Below are 23,992 nucleotides of genomic sequence, written 5' to 3' on the forward strand. Positions count from 1 at the left end.
CAGTGAAATACACACTGTTTTTCTAGGACAGACCCTAAGTTCTGAGACTATCATTTACAGTCAAAAGAAACACTGGGGCATGCACTCCAGTGTGTAATCCTGTATATCACAGGATGAGAAGGATGTAGTCCTGAGAATGTTTTGCTTAACATACACTGATTCTGTGTAACACCTGTTATTTAACAATATGCACTTAGGTATCTAAAGTTACTTTAAAAGGCTTTATTTGGAATTTAAGCTCTGTACTTTTTTGGAACACCTTATGAGGGATGAAGCTTTATGATCTTCGCCATTCCAATTAAAATTAAGCACATCACAATAAAGCATGCTTTTTACTGGAGAAAAAGAGTAAATTTCACAAAAGTGTTGCTTCAGTCTACTTCCTGCCACACAGACGAAAGGAAACAACCAAAAAGCTCTTATGTGTATACATACATACATATATATATGCACACACACACTCATATATAAAGCTTATAAAACTCCTACATATATATACACACACCTAAGAACTTTGTGTTTTTTTCTTACGTATATATATACATACACACACACATACATACATATGGCTTTGTGTGTGTATATATCCATATACAAGCACATAGACACAGACGCACACACACAGACTCTGCCTGATGAAAATTAAGCACTGATGACCATGCTGCTGAACACAGTAATTAATCACACCACGATGTTTTCTCTCATCAGTATCCTCCGCTGGTACCTGTAACCACAGTCTTCTCAAGAGAAGCTTTCAGCTGTCTGAGTGGGTGCAGGTGCATCCACAGACATGTTTTCATTTGTCAGTTCCTAATCTATTGAATCTTCTTTCAAATCCACTGAGTCTTCCTTCAAATCCATTTAAAATTAAACACAGTTCCCTAAGTACATATGGGACAACCGTCAAGTTATTTCTATAATAATTAGTCAGCTTCTAGCATGATGACTAGAGCTTAAACAATGTTTTGTTCTATTAGAGCATGAAACTATGAGAAGATGTCTCAGAAAGCTACAGCCTGATAATGACAAATTTTAGGTCCTGCAGCGATTCCCTTTTTCAGCTGCAAGTGAAGTACATTATAGGAAAGCTACAAGCTAACAATGATATGGATCTTCGTGAACTTTAGAAGTCGTATTTTAAAATGCATTGATTTCAAAGTTAATACAAATTGATTGAGAAAGGACTGTAAAATACATTTACAAACCTACTGAAGAATATGATAATGACCATAACATTATGTAAACCAAAGTCATTCATGACTCAACATCTGTACCTTCAGGAAGTTGGTCTCAATAGCAAAAAACAGGACACAACCAATATTAAATTCATCAGGAAACTTAACAACCTTGTCTCAACAATGTATGTCTAGTATCACAGATACCTTTATAGGTAACAGTCCATCCAGCCTCACAACATCAAAGCAGATGCTGACACGTGCAAGGAAATGAAGCGATCAATCAGTCGGTAACATAAACACCGATACCTGCACTCACATGCCTAATTCTTCAAGTTAGTTAGTTGACAGGGTGGTGTGTGGGACAGAAACCTTGACAAACCCCTCCAGTTCTAACAAACAGAACACAATCAAAGTTAGTAGTTCTTTTCAAGAGTTCCCACATATCTTCCTGGCAGTATCCTAATGCAGACACTTTCAACCCTTAGCAGTCTACCAAAAAAGCCTGCATTCCTGAAAGCTATTATAAATATTATTTATTGCATGCAGTTATTTATTAAAAATATTACCAGTAGTCAACATTCACTCCACAGATTTCCCATTTCAGCCAAGCAAGTTCTTGATCCGCCAAAATACCGCGCTGTTTACCTCACTGACCTTGGGACTGCCTTCCTCCAGTATTTCTCCCTCATCAGTTTGCATGGGAACAGGATCTGTGCAAAGCTCTGCAGAAATGCAAAATACTGCCTAAAAGATAAAAAGAAATATATATTTTAAAAAGAATTATTTGCTGCCTTTAACAGTGTTACATGAGATTGCGGTGCACATGAATAGTAACTCCAGGCTACAATCTTCCGTGCTCACCTTCTGCATATATAAATTTCTGTTTTGTACAAACAAGTAAGGCATCTGCTGTTCAGGATGAAGATACAATTCTACTTAACAAGAAAAAAGCAGGAAACTGGTGTCTTTTTTACATTAAAATATGTCATTGTTGAGTATTTTTTGCATTCATTGTGTTCACTGATTAAAGCTATGGTCAACATGGAATAATTACAGAGAGTAGAGGCGAGTACATTTTTCTTACTAGAAAACAGATTTTGTGCAAATACAAGATTCACAGATTCAGCTTACAGTATAAAGGTTATCAGTCTGAAAAATTGTCAAGTCTAGCAGTCATCCTAGAAGTAACTCTGAATTCTTATTTCAGGGAACTTTTCTTTGACTTTGTTTCAGAAATAAATATAGTCTAAGCCCTAAACGGTTCAGAAAGCAGATAAAGTCAGTCATCTTTATGTTGCTATTTCCAATCTAACCAAGGCCAACAGCTCCCAGCATTTTCACTGTTCAGCACTACTTGGTAACTTTTTAAATTTGTCTGACAGTGTCAGTGCATTTCCAACTGAACAAATTCTATATTCCAAATTCCTACCTTAAAACTTTAACTTATTGACAAATGCAATGCAGTTAGAAAGACTGATTAAGAAGTTCAGGCAATCTTTCACTCCAGAGTATAAGCCATGTTTTAGGTGCAATTCAGCAGGAATCTGTAATTCAAAAAGGCAAGATATCCGCTATTAGCAAATCCATTTTACCAAATTCCAGTTCTGTGGAAAGTAAGGGCTCACACCATGTGTAAAACTACAAAGCAAAGAGCTGGTTGGCCTTTAATAACTGTCCCTCTCAAGATGCTTAACTCCCCAATTGCACCAGCATTTACATGCCACTTAAAGTCTGCGTGCCATATTTGCTCCTCAAACTACAGAGGTGCTGACTTCTGTATCACCTTCACTGCAGTAATTTCAAGCCTAATAACTGACAATTTCAAGAATACAAACTATAATGAGGTCAAAAAGAGAATGCTTAAAAATCTGTCATCTAGATACACCTCTTCTGTCAAAGTTAGAAGCTGTTCATAAGCTAAGGCTGTACTGCCTTCTGTATTTTGTGCACAGGTAGAAAACATCTTTCATGACTATGAAGTTGACATAATTGAATTGAAGAATGCATTCTGCAAACAAAGGGTCTGAAGCTACAAAATGCTGCATACAGCTTATCAAGCCTTGCAACAAACTGTAATGTTCATTAATATTACATAGTCTCAAGCAAAGCAGCAGCATTTTTCACAGACTTGCAGCATAATAATGTCCTTTCCTGGGTAAAGACGAGGATAAAGCAGAACTCTCACCAAAACTGCCTCCCTCTTTGTTTTCACAGGTTGTGAAGGATCTCAGAAGAATCTCACCTTACTATTACAGCAGGTTCAGTTACAAACAGCTTTATTTTCAATGAATGCTAAACCTTTGGATTAGCACTGTCACTACAAATGTGGTGCTCCACCTTACCATGTATCTTCACATGCCAGCACAAGGCACAACAGGTATAACCTTTCCAGATTAAGAAAATGCTTTCTGAACAACCCATGAACTTGAAATGGGCAGGTTGTACAATCAGTGCCACTGCTGAGTGAATATATTGATATATTGATTCTCAAACCTAAGATTTAGCTTAACAAATCAAGCACGCTGTGTTTGTCCAAAACCACCTCCAAATATTCAGATAGGACTTTTTGAAGTGCATGAAATAAGCTAATTGAGATCCAACAGATGCTGAAAGCATTATATCAGCTAGCAGTGCAAGAAGATGCATTATTTTATCCCCTTGGTGCCCCAATCCATTGCATGCAAGTTAACTACGAATGCAGTGTGACAAAACCGTTCTTTCTAACACAACACAAATCAGTGCTCTGGAAGTATCTTCAGCTTTTATCCTCTTCCAGAAATTCTACTGTAAATTACGAAAAGGGAATAATCAATTCATAGAAGATTAACAGCAGATTAATCTAAATTTCAGCCCTGTCTGCAGCATGTCTCTGAGCAACACTAATATATGCGAGTTTGTCACTTTAACAAGGAGATTAAGTAAACAAAGGCAGGAACATCTCAAGTGAAATACTGTAAGAAATGCTCCTAAAGGAATTTGGAGTCAGGCTCTATTAGCAATGAAATCCCTAAGCACAAGATATGTCTGCTGGAGTAACTTCCCTTCTAACAAATGAAGGCTGATAAGAACAGACTGTGGGGAAATTACAACTGTAAGGCTGATAGAGATAAGTTATTCTGCCAGTAATCAGAAGTCTGAAGTACCAAATAGTATGCAAGATGCGTGTCACGCATGCGTCCAAGATCTTGCGTCCATACCAGGCACACTCCGGCAAGGCGAGCTCCCTGAGCACGGCAAGGGCTCCGGCAGCCAAGTCATGGGCCCTGTCCATGGTACTTTGCCACACTTCAGTTCCCAGCCCGACCTCAGATGTGCTGGGGCACAGACTTCCTCACCTCACTTGGCAAGATCACATTCAAGCAATTGGGAAGCTCCACACATTGTTGGACAGACAGCGTGCACCCCAAGAGCAGAATGACTTTGACCAGAAGGACTGCTGTGGCACCAAACGACTTCAGATGAGAATTACAAGAAAGATGGAATTTGAGCTGCAGAAGCACCGAAGAAAGTTAATAAAATAAAGCAAGATCAGCAGGGTCAAAGCAAGACCACTGTGAGGACTTGTCACTGTTCATTAAGAGTACTATGAACCTCAGAACTGCTATGTTTATTTTCTGAGATATCCCCTGTTACTAATGGAAAGAGGCAAAGTTTGACATGAGCTTTTATATACTGCTCAAGGAAGATTAAAAAACAGACAAAAAAAACAACAAAACAAGAATCTTAAAAATCAAGGAAAGAAAAAAAAAGTAGAACTATGAAATAAAATTAGAAAAAAATAGAAAGGTTACAAGAACAACAGTAAGCAAGCTCCTCATAGTGGAGAGACTAAATACACCAGAACAATCCATAGTTCAGAGAGTGGAGGGAGAAGCAGAAGCAACTGCAATGGAGAAGAAAAAAAAAAAAAAAAAAAAAAGACTCACTTTTCATTTGCCCGACAGTTCATCCACAGTTCATGTTTTATCAGCTGTAACGTTCAAAACATGACTGATTTTACCATTCATACAACATTCAGCTAGCATGAACTCATTCATATGGGATGGCAAGAAGCTGGAAGTTAGAAGGCTCTAATTTGGGGGAAAACAAAAATGCACAAAAATAATCTAGCAGCTGGTACAGGAAGAGTTTAAGAACCTGAAGCCACAGACTGCAGGAGGAAGTTTTGCTGAGTACTATCCTGTAATTGTATTTTTCCCTGTGGTTTTTGGCTTTTTTCAGGCTACCAACTATCGAGTAACAAACTACATGTCCAATTCAATTCTCTCATTTTTACCTACTTTCCTTGACTGCCTACAAAAGGAAGGATTCACATAGCCACTAGCATAAGAATGATGCATTACAAGCTTCCTTATTGCCAAAAGCAGACATCTGGGGATTCCCGAATCCCTGAGAAGGCATTTTTGTGGCAGACTTTTTTTGTAGTAGTCATTACAATTAAAAGATGACTTCTCAGCCAAGGAAGCAACTGCCTACTGCCAGCACATAAAGAATCAACACAGTTATTCCATGCTGTTGGCAGTGTCAAACGTCTTAGGCTTCTGAGCAGAGTGTTAAAGATCACACTCAGGGTAGCTTTCTTATTTTATACACAGAGGACAGAGAGGCAGGTGGTATTACGGTCCTGTAAGATTGAAAAGGAGGCCAACAAAACAAGCAGTAATGTGATGCACCATGTTCCCTGGGGATAAAGTTACATAAAGTTTACAGACAGTCCATTTAAGGCTTCAGATCTGAAACGTAGAATAAAGCCACTCATGGAAAAGGTCAAAGCATGATAATCCTCTTCTTCCATTCTTGCATATACGCACCAAAACTTCTTCACACGGGACTGAAGCCCCTCAGCCTTTTTATTCATCTGAGGTCTTCTGGAAATACTTACTAGCTTCAGCATGAGTGAAAAGCACCCCAGTGAAAGTCTGACAAATGGCGTACAGGTATGTCAGAATTCACCAAGCAGATGCATATATAAAGTTAGTAATAGTTTTTAACTCTAAACCATAATACAGTGACTAGAAAAGGTAGAGACACTCACTAATGTGAACTTGCTATCGTTCTTACGAACCTTAATGCCTAGGATAACATTATCCTATCATAAAGTAATAAGGCTTCAGGCCAAATCAGCTTAATGTTTAGTTCTATTTGTGTTCCATCGCTTTCTGAAACAAAGACATACAAAATTCATTCAGCGGTAACAGGATGATGGACACAGCTACCAGTCATAAACACAGGGTAAGCACGACAGTGGAGAGCAGCCATCTTCTCACTACTGCATTCTAGAAAATTCTGGCAACTAAAACCTAGCCAAACTTCCAAACGCTCACAAATCCCTGAAGAGTAATTCCAATGAACAAGGTACTTCCTCAGCCTGACTTTCCCTCACATAAAAAGGTCAATTATTCAGAAACATAACAGCCTCACCAGCAAGGGTGTTGGAATCCAAATAAATTCAATTTTGCTGGGCGTCAAATAGACATCATCAGAACTAAGCACCTTATCTAAGAAATGGGTCTTTCAGCACTATTTCTTCAGATTGCCAGCAGAAATCACAGAATAAAGAGGAAAATAGTGTCTTTCATGTGTTACAGAGAAAAGAAGTGCTTTATAATGTAAAATCAATTGTGGTCCCTATGCATTATGAAGTCTGAATCAGATATGGCCCACAGGAAAACCCTCAAAGGATAGCAAGCCTGTCACCATTACAGATGGTGAGCAAAACCTGAAGGTACTCTCTCAAGAGCACCAAGCAAAACAAGCACACAAACGCTCTTCAGAACACAGCAAACTTGTATACATGCCATTCTTGAAAACAGGAGTTCAAATGAAGGTAGTACTATAAAGAACTGTCTTAAATGAACCTGCTCATTTTACTAACACAACAGTTTTGATTGATCATTGCAATCACTGCCTTTATGTACACGTACAGACAAAACTGTATGATTTTTTTTTTTTTTACAGATTATCTAGCTATATCATATGAAATTGCCACAGTTTCACATTAAACGGAGTTTTTCCTCATTGTACAAAAGCAACACAGAATTTAACATATGAAAAAAGAACAGAAGAATTTTTGTCATTTTAAATGAGAGTTATGAGATACAAGAAAGAGCATCCAGAAGAAAAATAAAGCTTAAATTTAAATTAATTGCTTACAGGAACCAAAAACTTGCAGATATCAGTGACTTTGAAAAGGAGTTAATTTACGATGAGATTTTAAAGAAAGCCACCATATAAATCAACTGTAGCCGATATACACAAATCCCATCAGGCAGTAACATAAAATCTTTCACATCCAAACCCACCAGAAATAACACATTAGAAAGTATATCTGATGGCAGCAATGTATTGTACAAATGATTAAAAACTAGTATCGGTAAATATTCATCTCACCTTCAACTTTCAAGAATGCAATATTGAACTTTAGTCGATTTTTACCTTTGACAGTTTCCAAGGGCTGCCAAAGCCCACAAGGATCCGTCCTGGCTACATTCAGTGCAAAAACGAAACCCTAGAAGACAAAAAATATATATTTATATTAAAATAAATCAGACATCCAACATGGTCTTTTCTAGATAAAAACCACACAGAAACGAAAGACAATTGCTCTGAAGCTCAGCAACGCTTACTCACAAAGTATTTAGAAAAATGTCGTAGTTACCTTGTCAGATAATGTGGAGTAAATAAAAACTTGTAATTGCAAAAGAGCAACATAGGTTCCTCTCCTCTCCCTCAATGTAATGTATGCAATATTGCGGATACGGGGAAGAAAAAGAGCTATGGTTACACACACTGTTAATCCAACCCTCTCTCTTCACTATTCTTCTACCTCAACTACCCAAATCTAGGAAATTATTCTCTAAAGACAAGAAATTCACATGTAGCAAAGTGATTTATTTGCTGATCTTTAGGGTCAAATTTGGATTTACGTTTCAGCAAACTTCTACAGAATAAAGTTGCACCACTCCTGGAAATGCATTTTAAGCTACCTCCAAGAAAACCCTAAAACCACAACACAGTTTATTAATTCAAGATAATTATTACTCACTCATCTCCAAACAATTAGGCCAACAACCAGTTCTGAGGAAAAAAAAAGAAAAAAGGATGCTTATCCTGCGACCCACCAAGCTATTTAAGAGGCAAGACCATTTGATGAAGACTGACAGTAAGCTAACCAGCCACCAGAATGCTGCAGCCTGACATTAAATTCTGCCTAAAAACACATCTTGCATGACAGAAACATCAAACTGATACTGAAAAGGATATTTCTCTTCCAAGATTTTATTGTTGTTATCAAAGCCTGTAGAAACTTTGCCACTGGAACCACTTGTTGGGAGGGGGAAAAGAAAAAAAAAAAAAACAAACAAAAAAACAAGAAGAAAACCTTTTTGTAGTTTAACTCAGCAAGAAGTTAAACATCACACAGGCATTAATTCAGTCCCTACCGCAAGTGAGATGAGAGAGAGAACTGGAAACTAAATAGAATTCATGGATTGTGATAAAACCTATTCACTAAGACAGAAGAGGAAAATGGAAACAAATATGTAATGGTAACTACATAGATAGAGCCACAATGCAATTGCTCGACACATGCTGACTGAAACCTAGCTAACAATACAACTGCCTGCCAGCGACACAACTGCCCACCATCCGCCGTCAACTAACAACAAGCAACCCCAGAGCAGCAACTGCCCCTGGATAACTCCCCCCCAGTTTTACAGCCTTCTGTATGACATCAGGAGGTATGGAATACTCCTTGCCAATTCAGGCCAGCAGTCCTGGCTCCACCCTGCCCTCTGCTGCCACACGATAAAGGCAGCGGCTCTTGCCAGCGAGCTGCCTGGCCAGGCACTAGACGAGCACCATCATGCAGCAACAACCAGTGCAGTGGCACACTACTAACACTACATACATGTACACACATTTCCATTTTCTCATCATTACCGTATCATCCTTTTCACAAAAGTTTTGAACTGCTTGATCTATTTTGAACCATTACCTATCTGTAGGTACAGGACTGAAACGTTAGCCTTCCATCCAGAAACGAACATGTGAAGCAGTGCTGACCCACAGGCACAACATGCTATCTGCTCCATCACTTTGAAATAGTTTTCTAAGTGAGCACTACCACCTTAACGACATGATGTCCCAAAGGCAGTAGCAGCTTCATACCTAAAGTGAGGATGCTTTTTTTAAAAAACAAACAAACAAAAAAACAAGCAATGCATTTTAAATTGTTGCTACAAACTAAGGTTCTGGAGAAAGAAGTCTAATAAAACTCTAACTCCCAATTTATTTTGCAATAAGTGAATGCATACCCACACCATTGTTTGTAAATGGTCCATCTTTCCCTACTGATTTCTAAATGCTATAGAAAAGAAGTGAAAAGTGAATTGTTCAACTAAACGATTATTTATCACCCAGCTCTCTGAAACATCTCAGAAATATCCAGCAAGCCATTTAGAACAGCATTATTTAACCATGCAGTCCAGTACACAACACACAACACCTTATAGGTGAAATAAAAGACTTTTGTTACCTTTAAACACGTATGTGATATCCACCCCCATTCAATGAGAGTATCAGCCAAAAAGCAAGGCTAATATCCGTGCTGCTTCAGACTGAAAATATCTGAAGGTGGATAGCCCAGAAAGCCAATATTTAATGGGCTGCATTAAGAGAGGGGTGCAGCAGGGAGAGAGAGGTGGCTCTCTGCCCCAATACTCTGCCCTTGTAAGTCCCCAGCTGGAATATTGTACCCAAGTCTGTGGCCCCCAGTACTGGAAGGATGTGAAGCTGTTGGAGTGGGTCCAGAGGAGGGCCACTAAGATGATCAGAGGACTGGAGTAGCTGTCCTGTGAAGAAAGGTTGAGGGAACTGGGCTTGTTTAGTTTGGAGAGGGCTCTGAGGAGACCTCATTGCAGCTTTCCAGTACTTGAAGGGAGCTTACAAGGAGGGAGAGAGAATTTTTACATGGTTTAGTAACAATAGGATGAAGAATTCCTTTAAACTAAAAGAGGGGAAATTTATGTTAGATGTTAGGAAGAAATTTTTTTTAACTCAGAGGGCAGTAAGGCACTGGCACAGGCTGCTCACAGAAGCTGTGGTGCCGCATCCCTGGGGCTCAAGGCCAGGTTGGATGAGGCCCTGGGCTGCCTGAGCTGGTGGGGACAGCCCTGCCCATGACAGGAGTTGGAAATGGATGATCTTCAAGTTCCTCTCCAACCTAAGCCATTCTATGGTTCTATGAAGTAATGCAGAAGCTAGCCAAAATAACAGGCTATTTTTTTTTTTCCAGAAAGAGTTTGGTATAGGATGGACACTGAAATACCGCAGCATTAGTATCTAGCAAAAGCACTAAAAATTCCAGCTAAATCACCAAATGCTTATGAACCACTAACGTCTCTTCCTGCGAAAGAACTGCTGTTAATTTTATTTTTTATTTATTTAATAATACCAATTATTACACCAATAACACGTCCTACCTCATCACAGAATCGTGGTCATAAAAAGAGTATGGATTCCTATCTCTAATAAGAGAAGGCCTCTAGTGAGTATCTATTTAAAAGACTGACCATTTTCCTACCATTACTGTAAAAAATATAAAGCTATGTTTCTAGCACAATAACAGTGTTAATTAGCAAACTAGCTCAAAAAACTAGAATCCAGCAAAACCAGACTGGGTTAAAGGCGGAACATGACATGCAGATGAGTAACACTGCAAAGATGGTACAGCAAGGAGAATCCCAGTCTTTGCCACAGTCAGAAGAGAATGTAAATATCATGGATACATCTTTTAACTCAGATCCTCAAATTATCTAATTCTGTCAACAGCTAGGCTCTGGGATGTGGCAGCATGCTTGTCTGGATTGCAAAGAAAAAATTATTAAGAAAAGCAGATGCAGTTCAATTACTTAGCCACCAACTGCCCAAGGGAAGCAAGAGGGAAGCGAAAACAAAAATGAAAGCAAAGAAACCCCAGCCACAACTTAGGCTCTTCCGGAAGAACAAAGTTGGGAGGGATCCTACCTTCTCCTCCCCTCCCCCCCCCCCAAAACTCTGACATGTCCTAAGCACTAAGCACTTAATTACACATACTGATTTAATATCCAGGTGCACTGCAAGATCAGGCTCAATGAGTTACTTTGCAATTACGGAAACAATTCAATATATCTACACACTGCTAGAGTACATAAATTGTCATCCTCTGACACAACAGTCCCACATGCATGAACAGCGTAGTCTGCACAATATTCTCTATGTTCTGGTTCTAATACAGCCAACTGCAGCAATTCATTTAGCTGAGGTAAGATATCTCTGAAGCTGCACAATACCCTCTGCAGAGTCAGGACTCCCAGGCTACATTTTTTCCTTAAGCATTTTTTAGGGAGCTCACCAAGTTCATGACTTACAACAAGTACCTCCCTTCTGCTCACATCACATAAGCTGCCTCTGTAGGAACACCACAGTATTCCAGGTGCACAGAACTGAAAGGAACAGGTCATAATCAGTAAAATGTCTTCTTCAAACTCTCCCTGCAATCTCCCATTTGAATCTGGATAACACCAGTAACTCGTGTGACAGAATTTCCTACTGACTGAGAGATATCACAGAATAGAAGGAAATTGTAAAAATATTTGCAGCTGAGAGGAAGAATGGGGTGAAACTTGTTTAGGAACTGAGATAACGCACACAGGTGCGCTCAAGGAAAGTGCTTATGTTATTCTGAGAACTCCTGAATATTAATTACACATAAAAATGAATCTCATTAATAATTGTTGGGTATGTAATCCTATTTTGAAAGAATCATGACATACGAACATCACTGAACTGGCCAACGCTTAAGCACATTTCAATTAATTCAGAACCTACTACCCTGTCTTAACAACAGCTAAACTAAAAAATACTTCAGTTTTAGTTTTGCAAGACATAACTGACTTCCAGGAACGAGAAGGGATCCAAAACTACTGGTTTAGCACCATACACCCAAGTTAGCAGCACACAAAAAAATCTAAATTATTCCAGTGGCTATTATTTAGGTGCTATTAAAAAAAAAAAAGTTTAGCTTTAGTTAATCAACAGGTGGCATGTTTCTGGATTCACAGCATCATCTTGCTGGCAACTGCTCACGCTGAAGGTGTACAACATCACATAGTGACAAACTGTTCCTCCCATTGGAATAGCTGTCATAAACCCAAAATATATATGTTTTTTCTGAGCTTCTGGCATTAACTAAGAGCTTTCTGTGCATGGTTTGCATTCATTCCATTTCTGACTAGCAACAGTACATTTGGAGACAAAAAGGGGGTCCTTGCCACTGCCATTTAAGTATCCCAAAACCTTTGACAGCGGTAAATTTTAAACTTTGTTCCAATTTCCACACCGCAGTGCTTCTGATAAAGCAACAACAGGCAAGTGCATTGCGCCCCAAAGGCCTCAAACTGTCTAAAATATCACCTTACAAAAGCCAGCTGATGTAACTACATAAAAACATGACATATCCAATTAGGAAATTGGGAAGATGGCCCGAAGCAATTCACAACTTCAAAACAGCACAAAAATATTTCATGCTTTTCCAAACCCTCCCCTACCCCCCCCCCATATCTACAGCACACTTGCACTGCAAAGGCCATCATTTACCATAAAAATTGTTCAGGACAATCCACATTCCACCACGGTAGTCCTTCACTGCATTTCACTTCTCAAGACTAAACAGCGAAATGTAATTTGTAATCATCTAGGAACAACGAAGTAGGAGGAGAGATCCCACTGGTGTCTGAGAAAGAACTGACCACTTTTCTGTAGTATTTAGAACCACTTATTTGTCCTAATTAGGTGGAAGGAAATCCAGAAGACACACCTCAAGGAAAAAAATAACTAAAGATACAATTCTAAACAAAGCATCCAGGAAAAAAGGGAAAAAGCAGAATTTTTTTTTTTTTTTTAAAAGGAAGAAACAGAGGAAACCAGCATTCAGCAATGATAGTTGAGTGCTGCACAAAAAATCGCCAGTGTTCTACAACAAAACATGACATGAGACAAAACATCCATCATGTTTAATTCAGTGTTGGCTGCACAACTTCATACTTTTGTTCAATATTAACTTATCTGCACTGAAGCTGTCTGCTCTAGATGGAAAATGACTCAACTGTTAACACAGATCTGACACAGCCACTTTCAACAATACAAATAACTGTACTTAGAATAGATACCCTGTGTGCCCTGTTTTTCTAAGGGTCTGAAAGAACAGAAGGCCTATACAAACATTCTGTCATTAACCTACAGGTACAAAACAAGAGCTTCAAACCATAGCACTACAGCAAGAGCCCAAGTATAAATTAGCAAAACCACTTCATGAAGTAGGACACTGCTGAAGCCTGGTCTAGTGGTTGCCCATGGCAGGGGGGTTGAAACTAGATGATCATTGTGGTCCTTTTCAACCCAGGCCATTCTATGATTCTATGACTTGCTAAATGGACAACTGCATAACACGAGTCATTCAGAAAAGCAATTTCTTCCACTAAAGAATGTATCCCCCGTTGAATCAATGTTAAAGAGGAAATGAGAAAAGAGCAAAACAAGACTTCTTTTAAAATCCTAGTTATAGGACTTTATCTAAACAACTAGTAATACTTCTTAAGTAATGTCTGTATCATTTCTTTTTAAAGCAAAAATTGTGATCACTTGATCACGTGGATACTGGGTCACCCGTAACATGCAAAATAATAGTTAAGAATGGCAGCTCTGCACAACACAAAAATGGTGCAGCCAGTCTCCCTGTGCAGAAAATCCTGTCTCTAGCTCATGAGTCTGAAGACAACCTTGAAAAAAAAAAAAAAAAAAAAAGAGCTGTAGACAGAACATTGCATTGCCACCTCCCCAGTGTTCCAAAACATTTACACAAACAACATCTAAGGTCCAAGTGTTCCTCCTCTCACTAAAGGGAAAAAAAAAAATTGCTAAGTGCGTTGTTTAAGACTGTTTTGCTTGACCATTTTGCTGCTTCCCAACACATAAAGAAGCAGAAAAGTTCTCTTATTTCCTGTTCATACTGGGTTTGCTAAAGAATCCGTGAAAAGTTACAGTGAACACAGGTTGTATTTTTGTCTCTAGTTTGCAGCAGCAGCCTAGCCTACATTACAGATCACTTCTCTGTTGTAATCAAGGTTAAATCCCAACTGCAGCCAGCCCAAGGCCGCTCACTGGCTAAGCCTGCCAAACTCCTTTCTGCCCTGTCCCCTCTACTCAGTGTGGTTGAAGCGTATCTATACTTCGTATATATGAAATTCTGCGTGCGTGTACGTGCATCCTCAAAACTGCTTCTACTTTTTCTCAAGCCCTTCAACACTTTATCCCAATGTTTCTTGTGAGAACTACTAAAATGGAGGGTGTTGGGAGTACCCTTTATCTTACCTGACCAACCGCATCTTCTTGAATCACACCCTACGTCCATTTATCTCTGCCTTGGTAAGTTCTCTGGAGCAGAGCACACTCCCCCTGTGCTCTCCCCACTCCAACCTGCATTTGACAGGCAGGTTTTGGTGATGACTGAAGCAGCTGGGAAACTAAAATGTGAGGAGATGAGAATACCGGCTACTTTTTCAGCTCTATAACAAAATTTTACTCAGGTAATGTAATGAAAGAAAATTTAAAAACAAACAAACAAACAAACAACTCATTTCTTTCAATTGTTCATCTTATGCTCACTTAGGTATCCAAAACGAATGCTTTCCAGGCACAAATGAGAGCTATTTCACACCGCTAACACGGCTTTTCTCACGATAATAGCAACAATGCTAGGAATCTTAATGGCACACAAGCAGTCATTACCACGAGCATTACAACTGTGGTGTAATTTAATGGTGCTCTGGTGGCAAAAAACGGGGATGCAGTCAAGACGCACAAAGTGAGAGCGATCCATTTACACACTCCCAAAGCTTCAGCGCTGCTGAAGCAAAACAAGAACAATAGCAAGGCTTTATTTCAGGGTATTTGCAAAACGAGGGAAAGCCTTCAGAAAACAGAGGACTTGAGCTTCAGAGTGGGAAGGAGAACGAGAGGGGTGGTAACAGACTGGAAGCATTTTTGGCCATCTTAAAACGTTAGCACAAGAGAGAAAACAACTTCTCAACAGCTCGACTTTAAACCTGAAAGCTACAAATAACTTTACTGCTAGTAATTCCATCCGAATCATCACATTAGGTTATTTATACCATGAAAGGGAGACGACTCAGGATCGAAGTTTCCCTTTTCATCTACAAGTAACAGTTACGAAAACCTATGTAACAATACGTTAATCAAACACAGCAGCAGAAACAAACCAAAAACCGATAAAGTAGGAAATAGGCACGTGCCCTGGAAAGAAGGACGGCTTATCCGTCCACTGACACATTTAAATGGGAACTTCCAGGGATGATTTAAAAGACAGCACCATTAAAGTCCTTCTAACACATCATAGGACTGGGAGGAAATGCCCCTTTCAAAGTCTTCAGTTCTTACTATCTGCATGTATTACGATTAGAAGAATATCAAAATCTTCTTTCTTGAAACACATCAGTACTGCTGCTAACTCCAATAATCGCGATACACAAACAAGGGAAAAAGAATCTTTGTCGCACAGAGAAGCTCTAGAACTTACAGCCTGCAATGCAGCTTGGGGCCCCATAAGATTGGGCTGAGACAGAGCAGTGAGGATGATGGGGGGAGGGGTCTGTTGAGAACGAAGCTTCAGTCATAATTTACTTTTATATTTCAGTTTAGCCTCTGCTACTTTACACCCTGAAATATTCCAAATGGATGTTCCACACTTATCACATTTCTAGTCATTAACAACTGACTTCTTGGTTTTAAGCAAAGACATTTTCTTTGACTTCCTGCTAACATGATTACATATGCAGAGAAGTTCAGATCTCAACAGTATTAACATCGAAGAAAAAAAGGAATACAAAGTTGTTAAGCAAATAATTTTGAACTACAAATGCAAACATCAACTTCCAATGTAACCAGCTGCCAAGTTCAGCTTCATCAATATTTATAACTTGACATCAGTTTGAGTTGGATTTCTCAGCTATTAGGGTGCCTAAGAAAGGGACGGGAAGCTAATTTTCAAAAATCTGCTCTATATTTAACAATGTTATTTCAACCCTCTTAAAAGAAATGAGGCAATGCATTTCATTTTTATGGCATTTTTTTTATTATTATTGATAAAGAATACGAAGTATTATTTATTTACAAATTAGTGATACAAGTCCAGTCTTCAACAGTGCAAACTCTGATAGACACACTCATGACTACTGAGCATGCAACTACTTGTAAGAGAAGACTGGGACCCGCTAAAGCAAGTGCCAGGGCCCCAAATATTTTGTCATTTGGGGGTGGCACAAAGCAGCTCTTCAATATTCTAGAAGTGGCATTGTACTTAAAAGGTAGGTAGCCAGCATTTATTACTGCAGCCAGAAATACTCGAGTCTACCTTTTGGCAATACACAATAATTGATTTTCACAGCTCCATCATACCTAGAAACCTAACTCTTTACATTTGCTCCTGGGTTTGAATTTTTCCACATTTAAATGGGGGGGGTTTGTTCACTATTAAATTTGAAAATGAACTAATATAAATTCCCAGCTGTTTTTTTTTTTGTTTTGTTTTTTTTGAGTTGCAGCTTTGTAAAACTGAGATAACATTTACGTAGTCAGCCTCCTTCCACAGCTGAGGCAGGGCCAAGTGAAGCTGATAGACACTATCCACGCAGAACTACCAGTTTATCTAGTGACCCAAACTGGTGAAAGCAACATCATCCAACGCAGCCTAAGAACAGGGTTCCAACTGCAGACAACCAGACCAATTATGTCTTTGTGTTCCTGCCCGCCTTGAGGCCGCTGCTACCATATGTGGTCAGGAGGATTTTCCATGGCTTATTAGGCAAGGTCACAAGCATTTGATACAATGGGATTTACATCTTTGGTCTGAAACTTTTCTCCCCACATAATTCACCTTTCCCATCAGAGGAAGACTTCTTGATTTGAATGCATTCTCTTCAATAGAGAAGTTCACTTCCAATAAGAGTGAAGGTGACCGGTCGATCTTAATTGTTTCTCTGCGTACTTTAAAAATTTGTAGCTATTTTACTGAAAACAAATTGTTTCATAAGTGAGTGAAAAAGCTGAGCTGTGCAGCAAAGAATGTATTCTCCCTTTTAAGTTTCATTCAGCTAATTGAGTGCAAGCAGAAATGCAGATAATGTTCCTCTAACCTTTTATTAAATATAATTTTAAAAACTGAAAAATAACTGAAGTCTGTATGTATTTCTCACCCTCTCACAACAGTCATATTTGTAATTGCAAGTATACACAGCAATTAAAACCCAATAAGGCAGAATCATTTGACAAATAGAAAGAGTTAGAAAGCTGGTTTGGAAACAAAGTTCCCCTGAGAACCCAATTACATATAGAAGGATATGAATTTAAATTACAACTGCTGTAATAGTAAAACTTCCTCTGTGGACATGCTGGTGGTGCCAAAGTGTTCTTTATTTAACTTCTTCTTAGGAGCTGTTTAAGTTCAACTTAAAAAAAACAAAAAACAAAAAACAAACAAACAAAAAAAAAACAACAAAAAAAAAACAGAACAAAACACCAAGAAATTCAAACACAAATTTCAGAATGTGCATGTCCTAATTGCAATTAAACTACCACATTTAGAGCAATATAACAATATTGTGATAATCATGACAAACTTACCCCCAGAAAATTCATCAAGAGGGTTGCAAAAAATAAAAATAAAAATAAAAATAAAAAAACCAAACCCACAAAGGTAGAAGTAGCAGACAACATCCTACAGCAACTATTGGATGCAAACTTATGGCCTTCTTTCTTCAAGTGATTTCCAGCTGCTTCAGATCAAGGATGGCCCATAATTCATTCTGCAGTGAAGCATGCATTGTTTTTTGCAAGAAGCTGGGGCAAGGGAACACACTGCATTCCTTTACCTCAGAGACAAAACATTTCACTCAACCACTTGATCTTAAGTTTGTATGCAAGACATCAGCCTTCCAGTGAGATTTTCCACCCACTAATCTTAATTCAGAGTATCTGAAGTCAGTGTGCAAAATCCAGCAAGCTGGTTTATTTGAAGCAATGTATCACTGTATGAGAGAAGGAAGCAAATCCATGATGCAACCTCATCTCATACCTCTGGAAAAACTTAGGAATCATGAAGTTATGATATTACCGCGTGAAAAAGCAGATTCTACTGTTGGCTGTAGCAAGAAAATCAAATGTAAACCAAAGTACTTCAATTGTCTCCAGAAAAGGAAATCAGATTATTTCTAAGGAACCACAAACATTCCAGGGCAGAAGTAAAAGGTTTTCAAGCGTACAAGTGAAGATCTGGATAACTCACGTCTCCTCAGCCACAGACAGTGACTAAAATGTCTGTATCTGTAGCTAGAGACCATGCTGACACAGGGTGCCCGGGTAATTTATATCTCTTGGCTGTAGGAAGCAGAAGTCAAGAGGGACTGCTGTTAACACGAGATCACCTCAGGGCCAAAGCATGTTCAAGGCACAGCATGCCGGCAGCCCCAGGAGGGTTCCTGTTGTCTCCTGAGATGAGCCCATTTCCTACCATGAGCGTGATTCAGGGATGAGGCTCTCACAGGGATCACGGGGCCCTGGAGGTCAGCAAGGAGCCTCAGAGCAGCCCAGGGATTTGTCTATTCTGATGACACGCTAATCTAATAAACCAAACTTAAAAGAAGAATGCTGGCCTAAGGTTTTGCAAACGTATCGCGTCTTCATTTAAAATAACACTTGCAACTTCACTTGTGAAGCTTGTCTACTTTTGCCACATGACGAACACAGTAAAGAACTGCAAAGCACAATGTTATAAGAAAAGCAAGACTAAGATAGGAAAAAATGCAGCTTCAGGATAGAAGATCAAGAAAGAAGAACAAGAAAAGAAAACATTTGTAACTATTAAAAGACAAACTAGAATCTGAAAATCTCCGAATTCAGGGAAGTTATCAGCGTAGGCGCAACCAATGTTCTTTGTAGACCACGACTAAATCCAACAGCACAAAACAACAGACTTCTCCTACGGCAGAAGCTGTCACTGCCAAAAACTGAAGACTGAAGTAAAAAAAAAATTGGTCAGGTTGCTGTCACTATAGTTCATTTCACTGCACTCTCAACAGCTAAAATGAAATCACAGAAATTAGATCAACTAAAACCATTACTGAGCTATTCCCTTTGCTGCTCACTGAGATGGTTTAGAGGGCTCTTCCTCACACAACACCCTATTATTGTATCACCTTTTGCCTAATCCTCTGTCAGGCTATTTAAAATTATCAACCCTTTGTTTTGCAACTTCGTTTCTTATCCTCTCATCCTCTAATTAGCTTTTCAGCCTTCAATCTTCTGCCTGACAGGCTCAAAATATGCTGCCTCTCAGTTTATACTTGATACATTTATTTTGACCAGCCCCCTGCAGCCCGCAGCAGGAGCACTGTCTTACAGTAGCTCCCATTTCTCCTGTCAAACAGTGGATTTCTCAAAAAACCCAAGAGCTAAACTAAGAGCTACCTTTAGACATATTTTACTTACCCTTATAAATAGATTTCTTTTTTCCCCCCAATCAAACACTTAGTTTCAGATTTTTCACGGAGGGCCCATTGTGCTTTTCCTAATCTGCACACATTACATCAGGAAATACATGTGAGATATCTGATTTCAGAACTTCTAAAGCTGGCGAGGCCCAGAAACGCAATCCGTACTGAGTAGCTGAAACTGGAAAAGGTCATCTCCATAGCTCACTGCATGGTAAACACGGAGAACATCCAAACTCCAACCACAAACCTTACGCTGATGAGAACTTAAAAACCTCAGAACTTCCCCTACAACGTGCAATCTTTAAGTGCAAAAACACCCTCTCCTTCTTACCACTACGAGAAGGAAAATGAAGGAAAATGTACTCAATAGACTTATTGCCTACTGTTCCAAGAAGAAAAAAAAAAAAAAAAAAAAAAACAACAAACCATCCATTCTTTGAAGCAAAGCGTGCTTACTTCCCTGGAAAAAAAAAGTTTTCATTATTTTTGCACATAGCAAAGAAAATACGAAAAGTAAAGCAGAGAAATGTGAGGAAGTCTAAGAGTTTTACTGTCTGCTGAAAGTGACAGGGAAGAGGAACCAGAATACCCTACCAGCTATTAGCCTCATCAACTCACAAGGAGAAATGCCAACTGGCAGCTCCTTGTCTGACAGTGACAGCTGGCTCCGGTACCAGAACACGTCCCTGCTTCTATTAGCAGACAGTAGCAGAAAGTTTAGTTTGGATTAACAAGAAATCGAGAGCAATTCTTCAGGGTCTATATCACACGCTGTGTGTTGGAAGAACAACAAATTTTAGTGTGTACTTTTATCTGAAAAAGGAAAAAGTCATTATTAAGGTATGGAACATTTTCAGCAAGAATCCAGGAATCCTGCTATACCACATCCCGTTAAACAATTAGAAAGATACAGTGTTAATTGCTCTACATATCTGTGGCTATGTTCTTGCTATTAGAACACAAGACAGATAACTTCCCATCTTTTCCCCAAGACAATGTAACATTTTACAAGTATTTTTTTTTCAAAAAACAACAGAAAGACCATTCAAAGCATTTCCAAAGGCAGCTCAGACACACACACTGTGAGGGCTGAGGTGGCAAATCTTATGCTGAACAAGACCCACCGGTATCTATTTGCGAGTTTCAGATACGTCCTCCCTTACCTATGCAGAAATACACTTAATTTACCATATGAAAACAAAAAAATGTCAATTCTTCACAACAACAGACTTACTGATCCAGACATTAAACTCAGAAGAAGACTGCATGAAAAATAAAATCCCATACTAATAACTGAAGTAACTGTAAGATGTAAGGGGCATGGTAAGCATTGTAGGATTTGTAAATTGTTGGTACAGACAAAACTAGTGAAGGTAATAACAGCATCAGAGTAATTACTGAGGAAAATTATCGCAAAGAAGCTGTAAAATGACTGCTGATCATCATTACTGCACACGCCAGACTATCCATGTATAAAAAGACATTCTGAGAGGGGAAAAAAAAAAACAAAGAAAAAAATAGTAAGATAATGGCAATAAACAGCCACGACAGAAGATTTTGCATTGAAGTATCCTGTGGAAAACAGAGAATAAAGTAACTGAACCATTTGGGAGACTATTAATAAGCCCATTCTAATCAATAACTAAGCTCCTAGGATGTTTTTTCTATGATCTCCAGTTAGTAATTCTTAATAATTGTAAACGCAGCCTTCTATGAGCAGAAGCACACCATTTTTACCATAAAACAAACTCAAGAACCAAGAGAACAAAATCCATTTGAACTACTTTTCAAATGATGAACTCTACAGCACTCCTCAAAGTCATTCCACCATTCTGGATGCAACTACACACCCCACTGTTCCAGATGCAGCTATGTCTACATATCAGGCATTGCTTCTGCAGAACAATTTATTTCTGTTTCACTACTACCTACCATTGGAGGCAAACCTCAGGCTAAACTTACTGTTCCAGAACTACGCAAGTTTATTGTCTCTGAAGCTCCCTCCTCTTGAAGTCATTCCCCAACCCCAAGAAGTGGTTATATGACATCAAGTTGTAACGATCAAACACTCATCACCACACAAAGCCACAAGACACTTTATTAACTCCAGAGCTTGATTGCAATATTCAGTCACACAGTTGCCGGCAGGAGATACTTTTTCTGATTCACAGTTTCAAGATTTTTCTTCCCCAACATCAGGGCAGACCAAGCCTTATTTTTTAAGATTTCCTGCTCAGATTTCCAGCTGAATGTGCAGCTATGCAAACACTGCAGTAACATTCCAATTCGTACACTGTTTTATAAACCAAGGTCACTGTTTTTCCCAGTACTTCCACATTACTGGAATTAAGAGAATCTTTTTTACTAAGCAGCCCGATAACATCATAAGGAAACAAACGAAGACTAAGTTGACGAGAGAATTATGCACATTAGAATTTTACCAATTAGCAATGCCAATTCTGAATTAATTGCATATATACGTGCACAGTTTTACATGAAGTTGTATATTCACAAAATGTTTACATGCAATATAGCTAGCCAAGATGAAAGTAAAAGATATAATGATCATCTCACCTAGTTCTACAACATAATATCTGCCTGCACCTCATTGCCACAACTTCACAGCAGAAAAGCTAATGCACGCCTTGCTGCCACACTGGGTTCCACTCTCCTCTCAACTTTTTTTTTTTTTTTTTTTTTTGCCAGACCATTTATATCTTTACCACAGAACTGCCAAGCTTTACCTGCCTGGGTAGCAGAATTAGCAACGCATGGGCGAAGAGCCACCTTCACCAAGCACTCCCAAGGTCCATCTGCACGGCAGCCGCAGCACTGACAGAGGATCATGCAGAAAAGCCCTGACCTTATCTTTGAGTTCAGGACCTCAGGTGCCGCAGAAGATCAGAGCATTTGCTGAGCTCTTCGGCAGCATGCGTGTTCCCAGGCACCTGCACTGTCACAGCAACCATAGGAGTGGTGGGATTGCTAAGCAACTTCAGTACAGATGAGCTTAATAGAAAGCTGCTTGAAGAAGCAAAGCTGTTCTCTATACAATCATACCAAAAACTAAAGTTCAGTTCATCTGAATAGCAACGTTACTGGAAAGCAGTACACAAAACTTTCATACAGAGATACACAAAATGCAAGGGTTTACCTACTGCTACTCAGAAGGTTTTGTAGATGAAAGCAGGACGGGAATCTGACAAGCTGTGGTTAAATATGATTATGGAGTGTAAAAAAAAAAAAAAAAAAAAAAAAAAGGCAGGAAAAGTTAACTCTAAAGGCTCTCTGCAGACTCTACGGAGAGATATCAAAGTCACCGTTCGGGGTAGCAAAAGATGGCAAACGAACCTCGGGGACGATAAAGCGGTGCGTACAGCGTTAAGCCCATCTGCTACGGCCGGGACAGCGCTGCGCTGAGCCCACCAACGACTCAGCCGTGCCCGCGGGACACCGCGCTGCCCACCGCCGCGTCTCCACACCCAACCGCGGGCTTCTATCGCTACCAACACACCGGGAAAGTTTTCTTACCCCCCTCCCCGCGCCGCCGGGACACACCTCTCGGTACCGTCCCTCCTCCCACCCACATCCTCACATCGACGTTCCACACAAGCACCGCGGGCCATCCGGAGGACCGCCGTCACCTCAGCGCCATCCCCACAGCGCGGCTCTCTCCCGTTTCGGCCCTCTCCCTGGGATCCGCGGGCCGGGAGCCGCGCACCGCGGGGCCTCAGCCTGATGACCTCCCCCCCCCCCGGGCCCCGTCGGTGGAACCGGAGGGACGCAGCTCCTCGGGCCGCCGCGGCTGCGTTGTGTGAGCCCCTCTCAGCCCGCCCGCGGCTTACGGGAGGATGGAGGGGGGGGCGCGCGCGCCGTTAGCGCCAATGGCCCCTCACAGGCGGCGCGCGCGGCCCGCGGGCGGGAAGGGCCCTGAGGGAGGCCGTGAGGGGAAAGGCGGAGGGAGGGAGGGGGAAGAGGGGACAACGCACACTCACCGCTGAGGCGCCGCCACGCTGAGCCCCCTTCTCCTCAGTGCCGGGGGGGCGGCTCCGCCCGGGGAACAGCGAACGCCAAAAGGCTGCGGAGCGCGGCCTCCTTTCACCGCCGACAGAAATTAAAAAAAAAAAAAAAAAAAAAAAAAAAAGAGAGAGAGAGAAAACAGTTTAAAAAAAAAAAAAAAAAAAAAAAAACTTTCCTCGCCGCCGTCTC

At 40.0% G+C, this 23,992-nt stretch overlaps 1 protein-coding gene across 13 annotated transcripts in view; it reads right to left on the minus strand.

The window, feature by feature from the left end:
• The window catches only part of TNRC6B (trinucleotide repeat containing adaptor 6B), a 141,649-nt gene extending 117,696 nt beyond the window's left edge, over positions 1 to 23,953 (minus strand). For 4 of the 13 annotated variants that reach the window (XM_085226040.1, XM_085226017.1, XM_085225979.1 and 1 more), the window contains exons 1-2: positions 7,614 to 7,686; positions 1,833 to 1,922 (exon numbers count right to left, since the gene is read on the minus strand). In XM_085226040.1, the coding sequence (XP_085082166.1) occupies positions 1,833 to 1,867 (35 nt within the window). In that variant the 5' untranslated portion in view covers positions 1,868 to 1,922; positions 7,614 to 7,686. Of the gene's footprint in view, positions 1 to 1,823; positions 1,923 to 2,607; positions 2,723 to 7,613; positions 7,698 to 23,134; positions 23,302 to 23,778 lie in introns of those variants that run through there. The other 9 variants (XM_085226034.1, XM_085226007.1, XM_085226028.1 and 6 more) reach the window with 7 other exon arrangements.
• Positions 23,954 to 23,992: the final 39 nt, after the last annotated feature.

This window comes from Meleagris gallopavo, chromosome 1 (genome assembly GCF_905368555.1).
Source record: "Meleagris gallopavo chromosome 1, MGAL_WU_HG_1.1, whole genome shotgun sequence".
In the NCBI taxonomy this organism is placed as follows: domain Eukaryota; kingdom Metazoa; phylum Chordata; class Aves; order Galliformes; family Phasianidae; genus Meleagris; species Meleagris gallopavo.